The sequence below is a fragment of the Martes martes genome (assembly GCF_963455335.1).
Source record: "Martes martes genome assembly, chromosome: 2".
NCBI lineage: Eukaryota > Metazoa > Chordata > Mammalia > Carnivora > Mustelidae > Martes > Martes martes.
This window is the reverse complement of record NC_137889.1, coordinates 58,538,584-58,555,702: the sequence shown is the minus strand read 5'-3', so window position 1 is coordinate 58,555,702 and position 17,119 is coordinate 58,538,584. Positions and strand designations below refer to the sequence as shown.

General features: G+C 34.6%; 1 protein-coding gene across 1 annotated transcript in view; it reads left to right on the top strand.

The window, feature by feature from the left end:
• The window catches only part of FZD3 (frizzled class receptor 3), a 58,068-nt gene extending 50,060 nt beyond the window's left edge, over nt 1-8,008 (top strand). The window contains exon 5 of the mRNA XM_080796835.1: nt 7,122-8,008. Coding sequence (XP_080652961.1) covers nt 7,122-7,335 — 214 coding nt within the window. The 3' untranslated portion in view covers nt 7,336-8,008. The remainder of the gene's footprint in view (nt 1-7,121) is intronic.
• Nucleotides 8,009-17,119: the final 9,111 nt, after the last annotated feature.

Below are 17,119 nucleotides of genomic sequence, written 5' to 3'. Positions count from 1 at the left end.
CACTACTACTGCTCCTACAAAACAAGGGCTGGCCAACTCTGGCTCACTGGCCAACTCTAGCCCCTTCCCCTTTTTATAAATAAAGTTTAATTGGAAAAGCCATTCTCATTCTGATTGTACATATTTATGGCTGTTTTCATACTACAACGGCAGAAATGAATAGTTAAAACAGAGACCATATGATCCACAAAGCCTAAAATATTTACTATGTGGCTTTTCATAGAAAAAGTTTGCCAACTTCTAGACTCTACAATGTGATACTTATATTTTACTTTATTTGTTCACTTATAATAATAATAGAAGTTATATTAACTTATTATTAGAAACTTCTTAGGAGCTTTGCAGTAATTCAGTGAGTTGATGAAGGCTTATTAAGTAGGAGAGTAGTGGCAGGAGGAAGAGAGAACTGATTTGAAAGATATGTACAAAGAAGAAATGATAATTGGTTATAGATTAATAATAGGTGGGTAGAAGGAATGTGCCAAAGTTTTTTTGTTTGGGTGTTTTTTTTTGTTTTTTTAAAGATTTCTAGTTTGGGAAACTAAAAGAATGAAAATTTTAATGCCTGAAACGGAAAGTGTCCCATGCCCACTTTGATACATCTGTTTCAACAACTGTCCTATATTCTTCCAGTCTCTTTCCAGCCTCTCTTTCTGTCTTCTCTATCCTCTGAGTGTAGGATACGATTTCTACACTTACTCTTTAAGCCTTCTGGTTTTTTTCTCTCAAGTGCTTTCTTTTGCCTTCTAACTTGGTCAGCTATCTGTGTTTTTTAAAAAAATTAGCAGTCTTTCTTTGTGATATTTTTTTCTGTTTTTTATTCATTTCTTTTTTGCAGATTTTTGAAATGAGTTTTGTTGAATATTTTCTTTCTACCTATAACATCCTTCATTTCATATATATCCCTTTTTTGTTTTCTTACCCACCTAAACTGTACTTTCTAGCATTACCAATGACCTGATTTTTATTTTTTTTATTTTTTTATTTTTTTAAAGATTTTATTTATTTTTTGGCAGAAAGACACACAGCGAGAGACGGAACATAAGCAAGGGGAGTGGGAGAGGAAGGAGCAGGCCTCCGGCCAAGCTGGGAGCCCAATGCACGGGCTTGATCCCAGAACCCCAGGATCACAACCTGAGCCAAAGGCAGATGCTCAACCAACCGAGCCACCCAGGCGCCCCGACCTGTTTTTTAACCACATTCAAAGATACTTACATTTTATTGCCATTGTCCTTCCATTAAACACTCCTATATGAGAAGCGCTCTTCTAAGTGTTAGGGACACAGAGATGGAAGACAAAGAGTACAGTTGTAATACACTCTAATGGGTTTAATAAAATCATATACAAAATGCTTTGAGATCCCAGAGAAGAAAACCATTTAAGTTATTATTGAAAGTCACAGAAAGCTCTACAGGCAGGATTTCCACTTTGAATAGGATGCAGTGGAGGCAGTTGAAATTAAAGACAAAGAAACAGCACATGTGGAAGCAAGGAGGACAAACAGGCAGTTAGGTACCAGAGGAGAGCTAGAGCACAGTATATATGCTTGGGCAGATGAAACATGCTAAGGAGTTTGGATTTTTTTCCTGACAGTCATAAGCAACTATTAAAGGACTTGAAGCCTTGGGGTAATAAAATCAGGTTTGTGTTTTAGAAAGATCACTTTGGCAACAGCATAGAAGAAAAGATTGTAAGTAATCCCAGTTGGGAAGTTTCTGCAGTAATAAGTAAATTGAGATACTTATAAGGAGGGAGGGATTTGAGAGTCTTAACATATGTTTTGTCAACACCACCCTCTGTGAACTAACTCAGCATTATTGGGCATTTGACATTGTTAGCCTCATCCTTTTCAATAGGGAATGAACAATTATTTATAATACACCTCCTATGCATATGGCATTCTGTGTGTAGTTATACAGAAGAAAGGTTACGTGTAATTTCTACATTGTAGGAGCATAATCTTTTTTTTTTTTTAAGATTTACCCATTTATTTGACAGAGAGAGAGCACAAGCAGAGGCAGCGACAGGGGGAGAGGGAGAAGTAGGCTCCCTGCTGAGTAGGGAACCTGACATGGGACTCATTCCCAGGACCCCAGGACCACGGGATCATGACCTGAGCCAAAGACAGAAGCTCAACTGACTTGAGCCACTGAGGCACCCCTAGGAGCATAATCTTATAGGAACGATAAGACGTAGTTACCTAAGAGCCAATTACATAATAGTGCAAGTCAGCATATAATTAAAACAGTGAGTGTTAGAGATGATTGATGTTATAGAACTTTATAAGGGAAAGATCAAATTGGCCCATGAAAATATCTGAGAGGAAATACATAGGGTGAGTGAATGGTAATAAAGATAAATTCATATTGAGTAGAAAATTTCTGAAGGTGATGAAATAAAGAGTATTTCAGCCTCTGTAATCTGAATGGAACTGGAGCTTAGATAAGAAAGTTTTTAATCACTAATATAAGATAATTGATAATTAAAATTATGAGATAGAATTACTTGAAACATAATAAAAAAAGAACAGACCAAGAATAAGACCTTGGTTTGAATACCTACAGTTAAAATAAATAAATAAACAAATAAATAAATAAATACTTGCAGTAATAATAACACAGGAAGAATAGCCAGATGTGATTCAAAGAAAGTGTTTATTGATATATGAGGGAATCTATAAAAGTATAGTACTATGAAAACCAGAGGGTAGATTATGACTTCCTATAATGGCCTTTCCTACCTCTCTGCTTAATCAAAATCATACCCATCTTTTAAGGCCTGCTTAATTCCCATATCCATGGCAGTTAATTGCTTTTTAATTATTTTGGGGGGTATGACCTATTTTTTATATAGCTGTCTTTTCTCAGCTAAGTTTGTAACTTCTGGAGAAATGAAAACTAGGTGACAGACATCTCTGTATTTCTCCACAATACCTAGCACAGTGCTAGGCGTGTATCTCTATCTGTATATCTGTTTGTCTGTATTGTCTGTGTGTCTGTCTATTGAGAGGTAAATCTGTTCAATAACTAATGACTTTAGAAATAATGTGGACATTTAGGGGTGCCTGGCTGGCTCAGTAAGTAGAGCATGCAACTCTCTCTCTTTTTTTTTTTTTTTAAAGAATTTATTTATTTATTTGACAGACAGAGATCACAAGTAGGCAGAGAGGCAGGCAGAGAGAGAGGAGAAAGCAGGCGCTCCACGGAGCGGAGAGCCCGATGCGGGGCTCAATCCCAGGATCCTGGGATCATGACCTGAGCCGAAGGCAGAGGCTTTAACCCACTGAGCCACCCAGGCGCCCGAGCATGCAACTCTTGATCTTGGGTTTATGAGTTTGAGCCCCATGTTGGGTGTAGAGATTACAAAAGAAAGAAAGAAAGAGAGAGAAAGAAAGAAAAAGAGAGAGAGAGAAAAAGGAAAGGAGGAAGGAAGGGAGGGTGAGAAAGAAGGAAGAATAGATGCGGGCATTTCCCAGCAATTCAGGGCCCAGAACTAAAATGACAGTCTACTAAGGGTGTTATGTCTGGTACACGAATATGCATACTGCACGGCCCTCTGCCATAGCCAGAACATAAGAGCAGATCTGAAATATTCTGAGACCATGTTGAACCCTAAAGTCTAAATAGGGGTTTTCATAATTCCAGAAACCATCTCATGGAGATTTCTTTCTTTTCTGTCAGTTTTTGAGTTTACATGTTAACAGTGTCTTTTGGCCATTGTTTTCTCATCATCTCATGGTATCTGATTATGAAATGATACACATAGACACATACATGCACGCACGCACGCACCTGCTTCTTAATACTCACTCTAGTCCAGACTCTTTGATGGGTAATTATTCATCTCAGTGCTCCATGAAATAAAATAGACAAAGGCAAATACACCTACACATGTATGTCAACTTCAAAGAATAAGTATTAGTTAGACTTGGGGATGGGTAGAAAGGGAAATGGTTGAGTAGGTAGGTGGAGGTTTGGGAATGAGTGATTAGGTGATAAGTAGGTGACATGACAAGGGAAAACTAGGGAATGAATAAAATGAGATACTGGTTAAACCAAAATGAATTCAAATATTTATGTTAATGGCAGCAACTAATATAGAGAATCAAAAAGGTTAAATCATCTCAAGTTTCTTTCATTTTGACTTTGGAATACACCATATTATCTTTTCAGCAAATTAACCATTCCTATCATTTTGCCTAAGCTTATATTAAATTTAATGTACATTTTTATATTGTATATTAGAGTAGATATGTAGTAGTGTAGATGGTAGAGTAGGTGTTAAATATTTATTTATTTATTTTGAGAGAGAAAGAGTGGGGTGGGGGCAGACAGAGGAAAAGGGCAAGAGAGTCTTAAGCAGAGACCATGCTGATTGTGGAGGCCTACGTGGGGCTCGACCTCACAACTCTTGAGATTATGACCTGAGCCAAAACCAATAGTCGGATATATGTTTTGAAGTTTATTGGTTAAACTCAAAGATTTAGGTTTTATTTTAGAAAATACCCAATTCATATTTTTAAATAATGTTTTGTTTTTATTTTTTAACTACTATGATATTCATTAAACTGCATCATACTTTGCTTTTTTCATTTGCCGTATTTATTTGAAATAGATGCTTATGAAGTCATTGAGAGGTGAAAGATCTCCAAATTACCTGGAAAATTATAATTGGAAAAATCTTCCACTCAATTTAGGACAATAATCATGATGTAAAATAATAATTATTGACTAGAACAATAAACTCATTCTGAAATATTTTTAGTTGCAAGCTATAATTATTTTACCAAAATATACAAATCAAATTTAAAACTATTTGTCCTGAATATGAAATATCTTTTAATAGAAAAGAGTTAAATGCCCTTTTACCTATTAACATAAATTTTTAAAATATTTAAAATGGATCTTTCCATTCTTAAATTATTTTTTGCTTTATTCAGACTGGAAACAAAAGACATGCTTTTTTTATCATTTTTTTAAAAAGATTTTATTTTTTTATTTGACAGAGACACAGAAGAGAAGGAATACAAGCAGGAACAGTGGGAGAGGGAGAAGCCGGCTCCTCGCTGAGCAGGGAGCCCAATGTAGGGCTCGATGTGGGGCTCAATCCCACGACTCTGGGATCATGACCTGAGCCGAAGGCAGACACTTAACGACTGAGCCACCCAGGCGCCCCTCTTTTTATAATTTTAAAAGGACTTCTGGGGCACCCTGCTGCCTCAGTTGGTGGAGCACTCAACTCTTGTTCTCAGGGTTTGTGAATTCAGGGTAAAGATTATTTAAAAATAAAATATTTTTAATAAAAAGGGGCATCTGGGTGGCTCCAGTGGTTGGGCATCCAACTCTTGGGTTTGGCTCAGGTCATGATCTTCGGTTCATGGGATCAAGCCATGTGGGAGCTCCACACTCAGCAGGGAGTCTGCTTCTCTCCCTTTGCCTCTTCCCCCACTTGTGTGCTCTCACTCTTTCTCTCTAAAATAAATAATACATCTTTTAATAAAAATAGAAGGATTTCCCAATTTAAAAAATTAATTTATTTATTTGGCAGAGAAAGAGAGATCATGAGCTGGGAGGAAGGGCAGAGGGAGAAGGAGAAGCAGGCTCCTCACTGAGCAGGGAGCCTGTAGCTGGGCCTGATTCCAGAACCCTGGGATCATGACCTGAGCTGAAGGCAGACAATTAATGCACTGAGCCACCCAGGTGCCCCAGGGCTTCTCAATTTTTAGATTCTGTGATCTGATGAAAACATTTGACAAGCACTTCTATAAAACTAGATCACCTAAGTGGTGTATGAATCAGTCTTTAAAATCTTTAAATTTTATAAATGATTCATATTGAATCATGAAATTTGTAATTATTATGAAAAAATGATAAATGAATGATTTTGTCAACCAATAGGTCTTTAGCTGCTTATGATTCATTCTTTTGATGACCATTTTTAAAAAATTATTTTTTTTAGAAAGAGAACAAGCACACATGTGAGCAGGGGATAGGCAGAGGGAGAGAGAGAGAATCTTAAGCAGGAGCCCCATGCAGGGCTGATCTCACGACCCTGAGATCACAATCTGAGCTGAAACCAAGAGTCAGAGGCTCAACCAGCTGAGCCACGCAGGCATCCCTGATGACTATTTAAAAAGGAATGGCCTGCTATATCCTTTTTAATTTTAGCAACACTAAAGTAAAATTTAGTATATATCAATTAAAGTTATAAATTATATTCAGTTTCATTTTCTTTGAGCTTTGTTATCCTAAATTACTTTTTTACAAAAGAGGTATACGTGTATGTTTGCTTAACTCTGATGCTCCCACTGTTGTCTTTCAAGATAAGCACAGTGATAGGGAGAAGACTGCCTGCCTGCAATACGCACACACACATTCACTTCTCAAAGGCTGGGTCTTGGCTAGGGGTAAGGAGAGAATTTGCTTTATCTGGGATATAGGTTACAAATGTTATGAGGATGTCACTAGAATATTTAAGTAGATGTAGCTTTTATGAAATAGCATCTTCACAGCCTCAAGCCCTAATGGAAAATAATTAAGACATTTACAGGTATTTGTTCAGCTGTTAACTGGGGCTATCTAGAAAGAAGCTGTCGGCACATGGTGTCATCATTGCTTGACAATTCGTTCACTTTTTTTTTTTTGGTTACATTAATTTCTCCTCTAATTTCATATGCTCCCTCTTTCAACCCTCGTCTTTCAGTAAATTTGAATTTGTTGTACTACTAATTATAACCAGCCAGCCTTCTAGACTCCCTGAGACAATGCCGTATTTCTTCTATTATTGTTCCTCCTCTGCCAGAACCCATCTCGTAACCGAAAATTCACTAGAATGAGGAAGGTGTCCATACTTAGCATATCAGCTCTATTTAACCTTAGCTTCTGTCCCTTTGCAAGGAATAAGACCTTAATTCTGAATTTAATGGGATGGCTATCCCCCTTTCTGGTCAACCATGTGAATACTTCTACTCTTTGAAATTACTATAGATCATCAAAAGTTGGTTGTTACTTTTTCACTTACAAGTTTCCTAGTCATTTTACATAATGAGGCATTTTCATGACAATTCTTAGTTTTCTAGTGTGTTCTGTTACCTACTTCAAAATAAACTCTTGTATGTTAGGTACACTCCGTGCAGTTATAGAGGAATGGAAGAGAGACTACCTCACGGCAGCATGTCACGACTGACGGATCACTCCAGGCACAGTAGTTCTCATCGGCTCAACGAACAGTCACGACATAGCAGTATCAGAGACCTCAGTAATAATCCTATGACTCACATCACACATGGTACCAGCATGAATCGGGTCATTGAAGAAGATGGAACCAGTGCTTAAATTGTCCGAAGGTGGAAAACTTGTGCTATCTAAAAAGCAGATTTTATTCTTTGCCTTTGCATGACTGATGGCCGTAACTCACTGTTATCATGCTTTCAGTCAGATGCAGATTGTGTTCATTGGAAAAGTAAATTTCGCCTTTTATATTGCATCAAACTTGGAACATCAAAGCATCAAAAATGCTAATAATTATATCATCACATAAATAATTCTTATTTCTAGGTTGTTGACGAGATAATTATTTGTCTGGTAAGCATTTTTATAAACCCACTTATTTTATATTTAGAAAAAACCCTAAATGTGTGGTGACTGCTTTGTAGTGAACTTTCATATGATATCAACTAGTTGTGAGATAACATTCTGGTAGTTGTATTAATAAAACAAAAATTTCAGAATTAAGGAAACTTTCTATGCAAGGTTTATTTCTCAGAAGAATAGTTGGACTTTGTAGTTTTCTTTCCACTAAGTGAAAAAGAACTATGTTTTTAAACTGTAGGAGAATTTGATAAATCAGCAAGGGTATTTTAGCTAATAGGATATAAGGTCAGAAGAGGAATCTGAATAGTCTACTGAAGGCTGTTTAAAAATTCTATCGAAATAATCTTCATCCAGAAACATACAGGATTAAGATTAACAATGAAATAAAAGGCAGAGATGGACATTTTTTCTCTATAGTTGTGCTGTCTTTATTACTTTTGTAAATATTACTTTTACTGGCTGTGTTTTTATAACTTAACCATATGCATGGTGAAAGAAGTTTAATTTGTAGCCACCTTTTCCCATATAGTAGTATTGATTCACAGAGAACTTCATGTTCAGATCTGTTCCATGGAGGCATGTAACAAGCATCACACATTATAAACTCTTTTGTGGGAGCCACAGTTACAAAATGGCAAAACATTTTCTCTATATTCATTGTTGTATTTTTCTACAGTGAGATGTGATCTTGCCAAAGCCACCAGATCTTGGTACCCAGGCCCGTCCTATCAGTGACCTGATTGTCTGCATTTGCATTGTACAGTAGCCACTAGGCTACAGCTTTTTGCCCCACATTCCTGTTTCTAGATTCTGGATCTTTTTTTTTTAAACAGTTGAAATATATATAACCTAAGTCCAAAGTGGTGATTGAGGTATTTGAAAATCATTGTAACTAAATGAAGCATGAGTAGTCTTGCTGTGAAGTATAATCTTTTAGTCTTACCAATATCAATTCAAAAATGTTTGACATTTTGTCGTGTACTGTTTAAATAATTTACAATAAAAACTGCAAACTTTATTAGACATGAAATTGATCAGAAGGGAAAGAAAAATTGTGGAAAATGCTGGATGTGTTTTATAGTAAAGTGTATTTAAACAAGTAGTCCTCAGCCCTGACTATAGATAAGAATCACTTGTGGAACCTCTGATGCTCAACACCCTCCTCTCATTTAGAGGAGAATTAATTTATATATATATATGTGTATATATATATTTTTTTTTTTTAAAGCTTTCTAGGTGATTCTAATCTGCAGACTGTTTTGATCTAACTTGCCCCCTGATAATGAGCTGATGGCATCATATTATATCTCATAAATACCTAGCTGGACTCGATGTTGTGCTTTTGTATCATCACCTGATATACATTTGTTCTTCACTTTATTGCTCATTATAAATGTGGAATTTGGGGCACTCCTAAAGATTCTTTCTTACTAACTAAGTCAAAGGTGGTAGGGCTTTTTAAGTCTATATTTCTGAAAATACTACAGGTGATTCTTAATGCAGATAATCCAAGAATCACACTTTGGAAAATATTCCAAGACTCTAGGGAGGCCTGGCTTCGCTATATGTCAATTTTGTCATCTTTAACAAGTAAACTTCTCTGAGCCTCATTTCCTTTGTTTATAAATGAAGATAGAAGATAAGTACCTACCTCACAAAGTTGTCAAATGGGGATCACATGAAAAATCATTTGAAAACTGTAAAACATTGTGGAATATAAGGGATTAAGATTATTAAGGATTTAGGAGATTTGTTTGAGGGCTACTGTAGTACATTCCTTGACATGTGTTTAAGGCTTTCATCAAGTACAAAAATTGGTTTTCTGACAATAATTTGTATATCATGTTTTTTCAAAGTACATATATCTTATTGTTTATGATTAACTCTTTATAGAACATATTTGAACAGTTAGCCCCAAAGCATTTTTCTTTTTCCTCTGTCTTCATTGTCTTTCTCCTTGGAACTGGAGTTAGTGCTGGATAGGCAGAATCTGAATTCCCTCATAACTGACAATTAGTAAGCCTTTCCTCTGAAGGCCAGACTTACAACAACTCATTTATATAATAACTCAGTAATTCATAAGGCTTTTTTCCTGAGGATCTCTCCTGAGAACAGCATGAGAGGACCAAAACAAACATTGAGAAACAAAAATAAGAAGTTAAAATAGAAGGTACCAGTTTGAGCTCGAAGATGTTGTCATCCATCGCCATCTGCATTATATTATCAATTGCCAAAATGTTAACTGATTTTCTTGTACAAGTAGGCCAAGTGTAGACAGTTAAGTGCACATCCCTGTGAAAATCTTAACTTTGCGCTCCTTTGTTTTTTATAAATTCATTTTATCTTCTTTGTTAAACTCACTGTTGGCATATATGTAAATGCTATGTTGACCTTTCAGTTACTTTCAGTATCTTAATTTTGTCCCACAGAATTTACTTAATATCATCAATGCATTGTTTTAGATAACTATATTTAGTTTGGGTCATGTTATTTATCAAACTGGTGCTTTAAATTAAGAATTCTTTTTTAAGAAACTGTTAAAGAACTATGGCAAACCAGCAATTTCAAAGTCTCAGTTCCCTTAATCCAACTTGAACAAGTTGAGACAGCTTTCTTACCATATGTTTAACTTTAATTTGTGTTTTGATTGGCATGTGATAATGTTTAGCATTTTATTTGAATAGCTGACAACTGTGAAAATAGTTCTCTCGAAAATGTTAATATATAATCAAGAGGCTTTCAAAAAGTACTTCGATTTCACCAATACTGTTTAATTTATTCAGTAATTAAAGCAAAAGATAAAATTAAGCTCAAAACAGTAATTGGTTTCAAAGAATAACTGATTAATAACAACTATCAAAGGGCTTAGTACATAGTAGGTTTTTCAATTAATATTTATGAATGAACAACTCATGTCATAAAACTCACTTTAAGCCTTAGTAGTGAGAACCTCACCTCAAAGGAATTTGGAGGATCTAAACTTAAATTGAGTGAAATGAAGTTTCTGCTTTACAAGAATAACATGTGGCAAATAAATTAATTAATTAATTAAATAATAAATAAATAAACAGTTAACATAACTTGCATGAGAAATATATACACAAACTTGTACCAACACTTTATTAATTTTGAAAGGTGAATAGCAATTCTTAGAAGTATTCAAGCTCTTATTGGTTTTATGTGAAGTTAGATCTTTGTATACTAGTTGGGTAAATGAATACTCAAACAAACCTTTATTAGTAATGATTTTCTGCTTCTTAGAGCAGATATATGAAAATTCTAAGAATCTCTTTAAATTAGAAAAATTTACTACATTTTAGCCTACCTCATTAGTTTCTTTGTGATAAGAGCTGGATATAACAAGTTGTAACTATCTTTTTTTTTTTTTTTAAAGATTTTATTTATTTATTTGACAGACAGAGATCACAAGTAGGCAAAGAGGCAGGCAGAGACAGAGGAGGAAGCAGGCTCCCCGCGGAGCAGAGAGCCCGATGCGGGGCTCGATCCCAGGACCCTGGGATCATGACCTGAGCCAAAGGCAGGGGCTTTAACACACTGAGCCACCCAGGCGCCCTTAAGTTGTAACTGTCTTGGTTGAGGCTCTATCCCTGTGATTTAAAAGGAACTACTTAAAAAATTTTATTAGTGAATCATTGGCCAGAGCTTAAAAACAATAACATGCCAAAATTTCATTATAATGATATTTATACTGCTTTTGACATGCCAAAGGTATATTTGCATATTATCATTTGGATGACTTACATAGCCTTGTGCAGTGAAAATTCTATTAGGCTTAGAATTCGAAGACCCATAATGATGTGAGCAGGATAGGTCATTTAGTCTCCCATTTCTTCAGTATAAAATGAGGATAAGGTAACTTTTGGTTCCAAAACCTACCTCGCTGGACTTTGGTTGTAAGGATCAAATGAGATGACATGAATTATCGTGCTCCGTAACCTATAAATTGCTCTACGGATATTATCTGTTTTGTTAGAACTTAGGGTTATAGAAAACAAGGATATGGTCTTCAGTAGTATTTAGCAGCAACAACAAAAAGGCAATTAGACCAGTATTCGTTTGGTATAATCTTTGAATCAACAATCCAATTAACCTTTTAAAAATGAGGTTCTTTTTCAAGAGTAGCTATACCCTTAAACTGTGTTAGCTTTTTAATATATGCATTCCAGAGTACACTCTCAGACTTATACGGTTAAATTTGTTGGTCACTCTCAACAGGAATTTGGGGATCTCCATTATATTTTTCTTTTGATATGGAATTATATAAACTGACTGAAAGTTGTAAGAAAAATATTAAGAGGAGTGTAGGCCCTTTAACTTTTCTTTGAGGACTTTCATGTCCTAATTCTTTCTGATTAAGGACAAATTTTAAAAAGTTAATAACCATAACTTGATATCCATCTTGGCAAAACTTTAAATTTTAAGTTGTAACATTATCTTAATTTTTTGTATGTTTGTATATATAATTTTTAAAACCTACATAAAGTAAGGATTTCTCCTCTTTTCCACACATCAATACACAAAAGAGAATTTTATGGAGCCTAGATTTACAAAGGAATTTATGATTCTTCTAAACTTCTTTTATGCCTTTTCTTTTTTTTTTTTCTATTTCTTTTCTTTTCTTTTTTTTTATTTCTTTTCAGCGTAACAGTATTCATTGTTTTCTCACCACACCCAGTGCTCCATGCAATCCGTGCCCTCCCTAATACCCACCACCTGGTTCCCCCAACCTCCCACCTCCCGCCCCTTCAAAACCCTCAGGTGGTTTTTCAGAGTCCATAGTCTCTCATGGTTCACCTGCCCTTCCAATTTCCCTCAACTCCCTTCTCCTCTCCATCTACCCTTGTCCTCCATATTATTTGTTATGCTCCACAAATAAGTGAAACCATATGATACTTGACTCTCTCTGCTTGACTTAATTCACTCAGCATAATCTCTTCCAATCCCGTCCATGTTGCTACAAAAGTTGGGTATTCATCCTTTCTGATGGAGGCATAATACTCCATAGTGTATATGGACCACATCTTCCTTACCCATTCGTCTGTTGAAGGGCATCTTGGTTCTTTCCACAGTTTGGCGACCGTGGCCATTGCTGCTATAAACATTGGGGTACAGATGGCCCTTCTTTTCACTACATCTGTATCTTTGGGGTAAATACCCAGTAGTGCAATTGCAGGGTCATAGGGAAGCTCTATTTTTAATTTCTTGAGGAATCTCCACACTGTTCTCCAAAGTGACTGCACCAACTTGCATTCCCATCACAGTGAGATGTCCAGTACATCAAATTCCATAATAAACTTCTAACCTGAACTTTTTGATACATACACCTGTGTTTTTCTTTTCCTTTTCTATTTGCTTTTAATTTTTTTTAAAATTTTAGTTTAGTTTAGTCCAGTTTATTCCTTTTTTATTTTTATTTTCTAATATTCATATAGAGTTAAACTTCAAGGTAACTCCCTTTCTCCAATCAATGCTACCCCTATAGGTAAACCAATTTTTAATCCCCCTTTATCTTAGGAAAGTTGAGTCCTTTAACAAAGATATCAAGATACAGCCAGGAAGAATCAAAATAACCTTCCTCGCCCACACTGAGAATCTATAACCACGGTCCCATCTTTTTCTTCCGCCAGTGTTTTTATGCCTTTTCTGATTAAAATAAGAAAAAGTGTTTGCATTCAATTCATTTGTTTCCCAGTAGCCGCATTTTTACATTCTTCTTTTTTTTTTTTAAAGATTTTATTTATTTATTTGACAGAGAGTGAGAGAGGGAACACAAGCAAGGGGAGTAGGAGAGGGAGAAGCAGGCCTCCCAGTGAGCAGGAAGCCCAAAACGGGGTTCAATCCCAGGACCCTGAGATCATGACCTGAGCCAAAGGCAGACTCTTAACTGACTGAGCCACCCAGGTGCCCCTTTATACATTACTCTTATGTCATTTCTATTTTATATGAAAAGACATTGACACCTCTTTAAAATTTGGATTTTTTTGTTGTTGTTGTTGTTGTTCCAGTGATATGAGGGAGTAAAGAATAAGAGGACTAAGCAGCCCTTACCCTTCATCTAACTGTACGCAGTCTCCTGGGATGTTTTTCTGGTTTAATTTTAATCCTATACTTCTTTAATAACAAACTGATACAGGATTATAATTGTCTCCCAAGATCCAAAATCTTCTAGGAAAGAAAATGTTATGGTCTACCTAAAAGCATCCATTTCTTGGACATTCCTATTTGGTTGATTTGCAGAGATTTAATATAATAAATTAATAAACATAGCTCCTATTCTGTGATCTCTCATTAGAAAATAAAATTTTGTTGCCATAAAGATGAAAGAAAGTAAAGTGTCACTTATATGTTAGTCAAATCCCACACCAGTACATTACTTCTTACAAAAGAGAGTAGTTCAGTCATTTTAAATGTGTTATAGTTCCCTTCAGATTATTTTTTTTTAATGATCATTTATCTCAGGAAATCTATTGTGTCCTTTCTTGGACATTTTCATTGGTATGCTACCATTGATCTTAATTTATTCTCATTTTATTGGCTACTGTCACCAGTTTTCCCTGATAAATAAGTTTTTTACTTGTAATAATTCAGAATTTGGAGAGTCACTGTTCCATTATTGTAGTAATGACCATTTACTAATAACTTTGGTATTTATAAGACAGTGATATTTTTAAGTTTGTTATTCTTTCATGTTTCCTGAAGTAGGTTGAACTACTTTATTATTGTTGTTGTAGCAGCCCTGAAGTTTTTGTTAATGTAAGTCAGCTTGTTTATCTTGCTCACTTGCAAATATTTCTTTAATTGTGTTGTGCTTATTGATTTAAAAGAAAAACTTTGGAGCTTCATAATTTCTTTTTTCTGAATTGGCAGATTTCTTTCCCTAATGCTTAGTAAAAATGCATTATGTTATTTTTTAAATACCACAGAATTTAGATTCAGGAGACCTGATTTCTAGTATTGCCTGTTTTCAATGAGCTTTGTAACTTTGAAATTTTACCTCTTAGGACCTCAGGTTTTCTTGTCTGTAAATGAAAGAAACAAGGGGATTAGATTAGATAGTGTTTCAAATTCTACCTGCCTGTAATTTGGTTGTCCCTTGACCATTTTGTAATCATTATTCTGGCTTACTTTTATTCTTGTTATTCTTCCAGTGAACTATATTTACTAGATCAGCCTGTACTGGTAATGCAATCTTTACTTAAATTGTTAGGATTCAGATACGTTATTAAGTTTGTTTTCCAGTTATGATTTTGAGTAATTTTAAGGAGAAACTTATATTACATAGAATCAAAGTTTAAAGAAATAAAAGGGAAAGAAACGTTACAAATAATTGACATGACTTTTTTTTTCCCATAGGAAAAGTCTCCTAAAACACCAGTATTAGCACCTTAGTACTGATATACGGGGAAAAAATGGCATAAAACTTTGTGGTCTTTGTTCTCTTAAAATTTGAATGTAGCTAGTTAGCCTAAACTTTAAACAAAATGTATTCACGATGGAATTAGTGAACAAAGCAGTGATAGTGCTGGACCATATAGCTAATTAAAAAGCTCTCAGGTTTTACCAACATTAAAATTACTATAAAATGTAAAAGTAATTTCAAAAGAGTGGATTGAAATTTTCCTGTTCAATAATTATTCTTAAAATGTTCTTAGATTCATTGAATAAGTATCGTTTCCAGATTGCCATGAGAAATGTCCTGCTCTAAAATATTAGAGATAAATGTGGTTATTTTAAATTTTTTTCTAACTACGCAGAAGATTTTTTCCTAAAGCCTCCTTAACTATCTAATAAAATGTAGAGATTCCATTAGTACAATCTCTCAGCAGAGTTCTCCTGTAGATTTAAATTGTGTTCTCTGAGAACCAGGCCAAGGAGGTTCCTGTTACTTTTAAAGATCATTGTCTTTCTGTGATTGTCTGCATTAGCTCATATCAATCTGTTGAACACATTGGTCTATAGATTTATAATCTAGGTTTTGGATTTGGTGTCTGATGGGTAGGGAAGAATAATGGAAAGTTTTTGATGTAGGAAAATGTACTGATTTCTGGTGTGTTTTTTGTCTATACTTGATTCCTTGTCTTTGGTCAGTTCATTGTATTAGACAACCTTCCTGTCTTCTAGAATTTAAATTAGATGACCAGCTTTTCTCATTCAGACATAGCTATATTACAATATTATTTTGATTGCCTGTAAAGAAAAAAAAAAACAACTTTTATTTTCAGTTCTCTGGCTCTGCATGTTTTGTTACTACATTTGTTAAACTTGAATCTGAGGTCTGAACATTTCATTGAAGATTTTCTGGGTTTTGATAATGGGATATTCTGTAAGATAAAGCAGATAATCTTAGCGTGATTTAATTTACATTTATCCATCCACTATTTTTCTATTTCTCTAACTACTTCTCCCCTCCCCAGTTCTGAAAAGAACCTTTATAATTGTCTTCCTTTACTCCATTAGCCCTGCCTCAGATAATTTTTCCCTGAACTACTCCTGTCAGCAGAAACATTTAATAGGAAATAATTCTATATTTCTGGGATAAGATCAACACAGAAGTTCTTTACATTGAACTGAGATGAATATGTACTTGAAAATACTGTATTTTCTTTATATGCGAACTTAAAATTATTTTTTTAATCATAAAAAGGAGTTTCTCACTTGAAAATATTAGTCTAGAAGTTATTTTGTCATCAGGTGCTATTTAGCCTTTACTATGAGTTATCAGAATAAATCTGAATTCTTTATCATTCATCTTTTAAAAAAATTTTACTTCTCTAGAATTATTCCATTTCACATATCTTTAACACCAACTTCAACTTTTCTGCTTTTGTTTTCAAATACAAATTTTATTTTTGAGAGTTTTATTTTTTCATTGAAGTTTCACAGTACTGCATATTGTGAAGGAATGACTGCAGTTTAGACATTTACTTTGGTATAATACAGATATTACCACCACCATTGCTCTCCCCCAACCCCAAAAAGAAAAGTTCATTTGACACTCAAAAGCTATTAATTTGTCTTATTTTTGTTATTTGAAAGAGCTTTGGAAACTGTTTCTTCTAATTTAAAATTGTTTAATTTAGAAAATACTTTGCTGTATTTTAATCTGATAGTGAATTTAAGGGATTATTTATATAAATATTTGTACCTGTAATTAACAATAGCTATTAGTTATTTCACTTTCTATAATATGTGATACCTGAAGCTCACATTTATTTAATGTGAGCTTGTGTGTGTGTGTGTGTGTGTGTGTGTGTGCGTGTGTGTGTGTGCGCCTTTGTTTTGTCTTGTTTTCTTAGTGTATATTAGGTTATCATGGTCATCTCTGCAGAAAACCCTTTGTAGATGGCCTGATTCTCAGAAAAAAACAGTTTAAGAAGATTTATACTGTGTCATCATAGTTGAATAGTGTTATTCTGAACTCTGTAAAATTGCTGGTTTTGTCAGAAGGGATCAAATGTTTGCAATTTCATAATACGTACTCAAGAAAGAAGTAAACAAAAGTCTT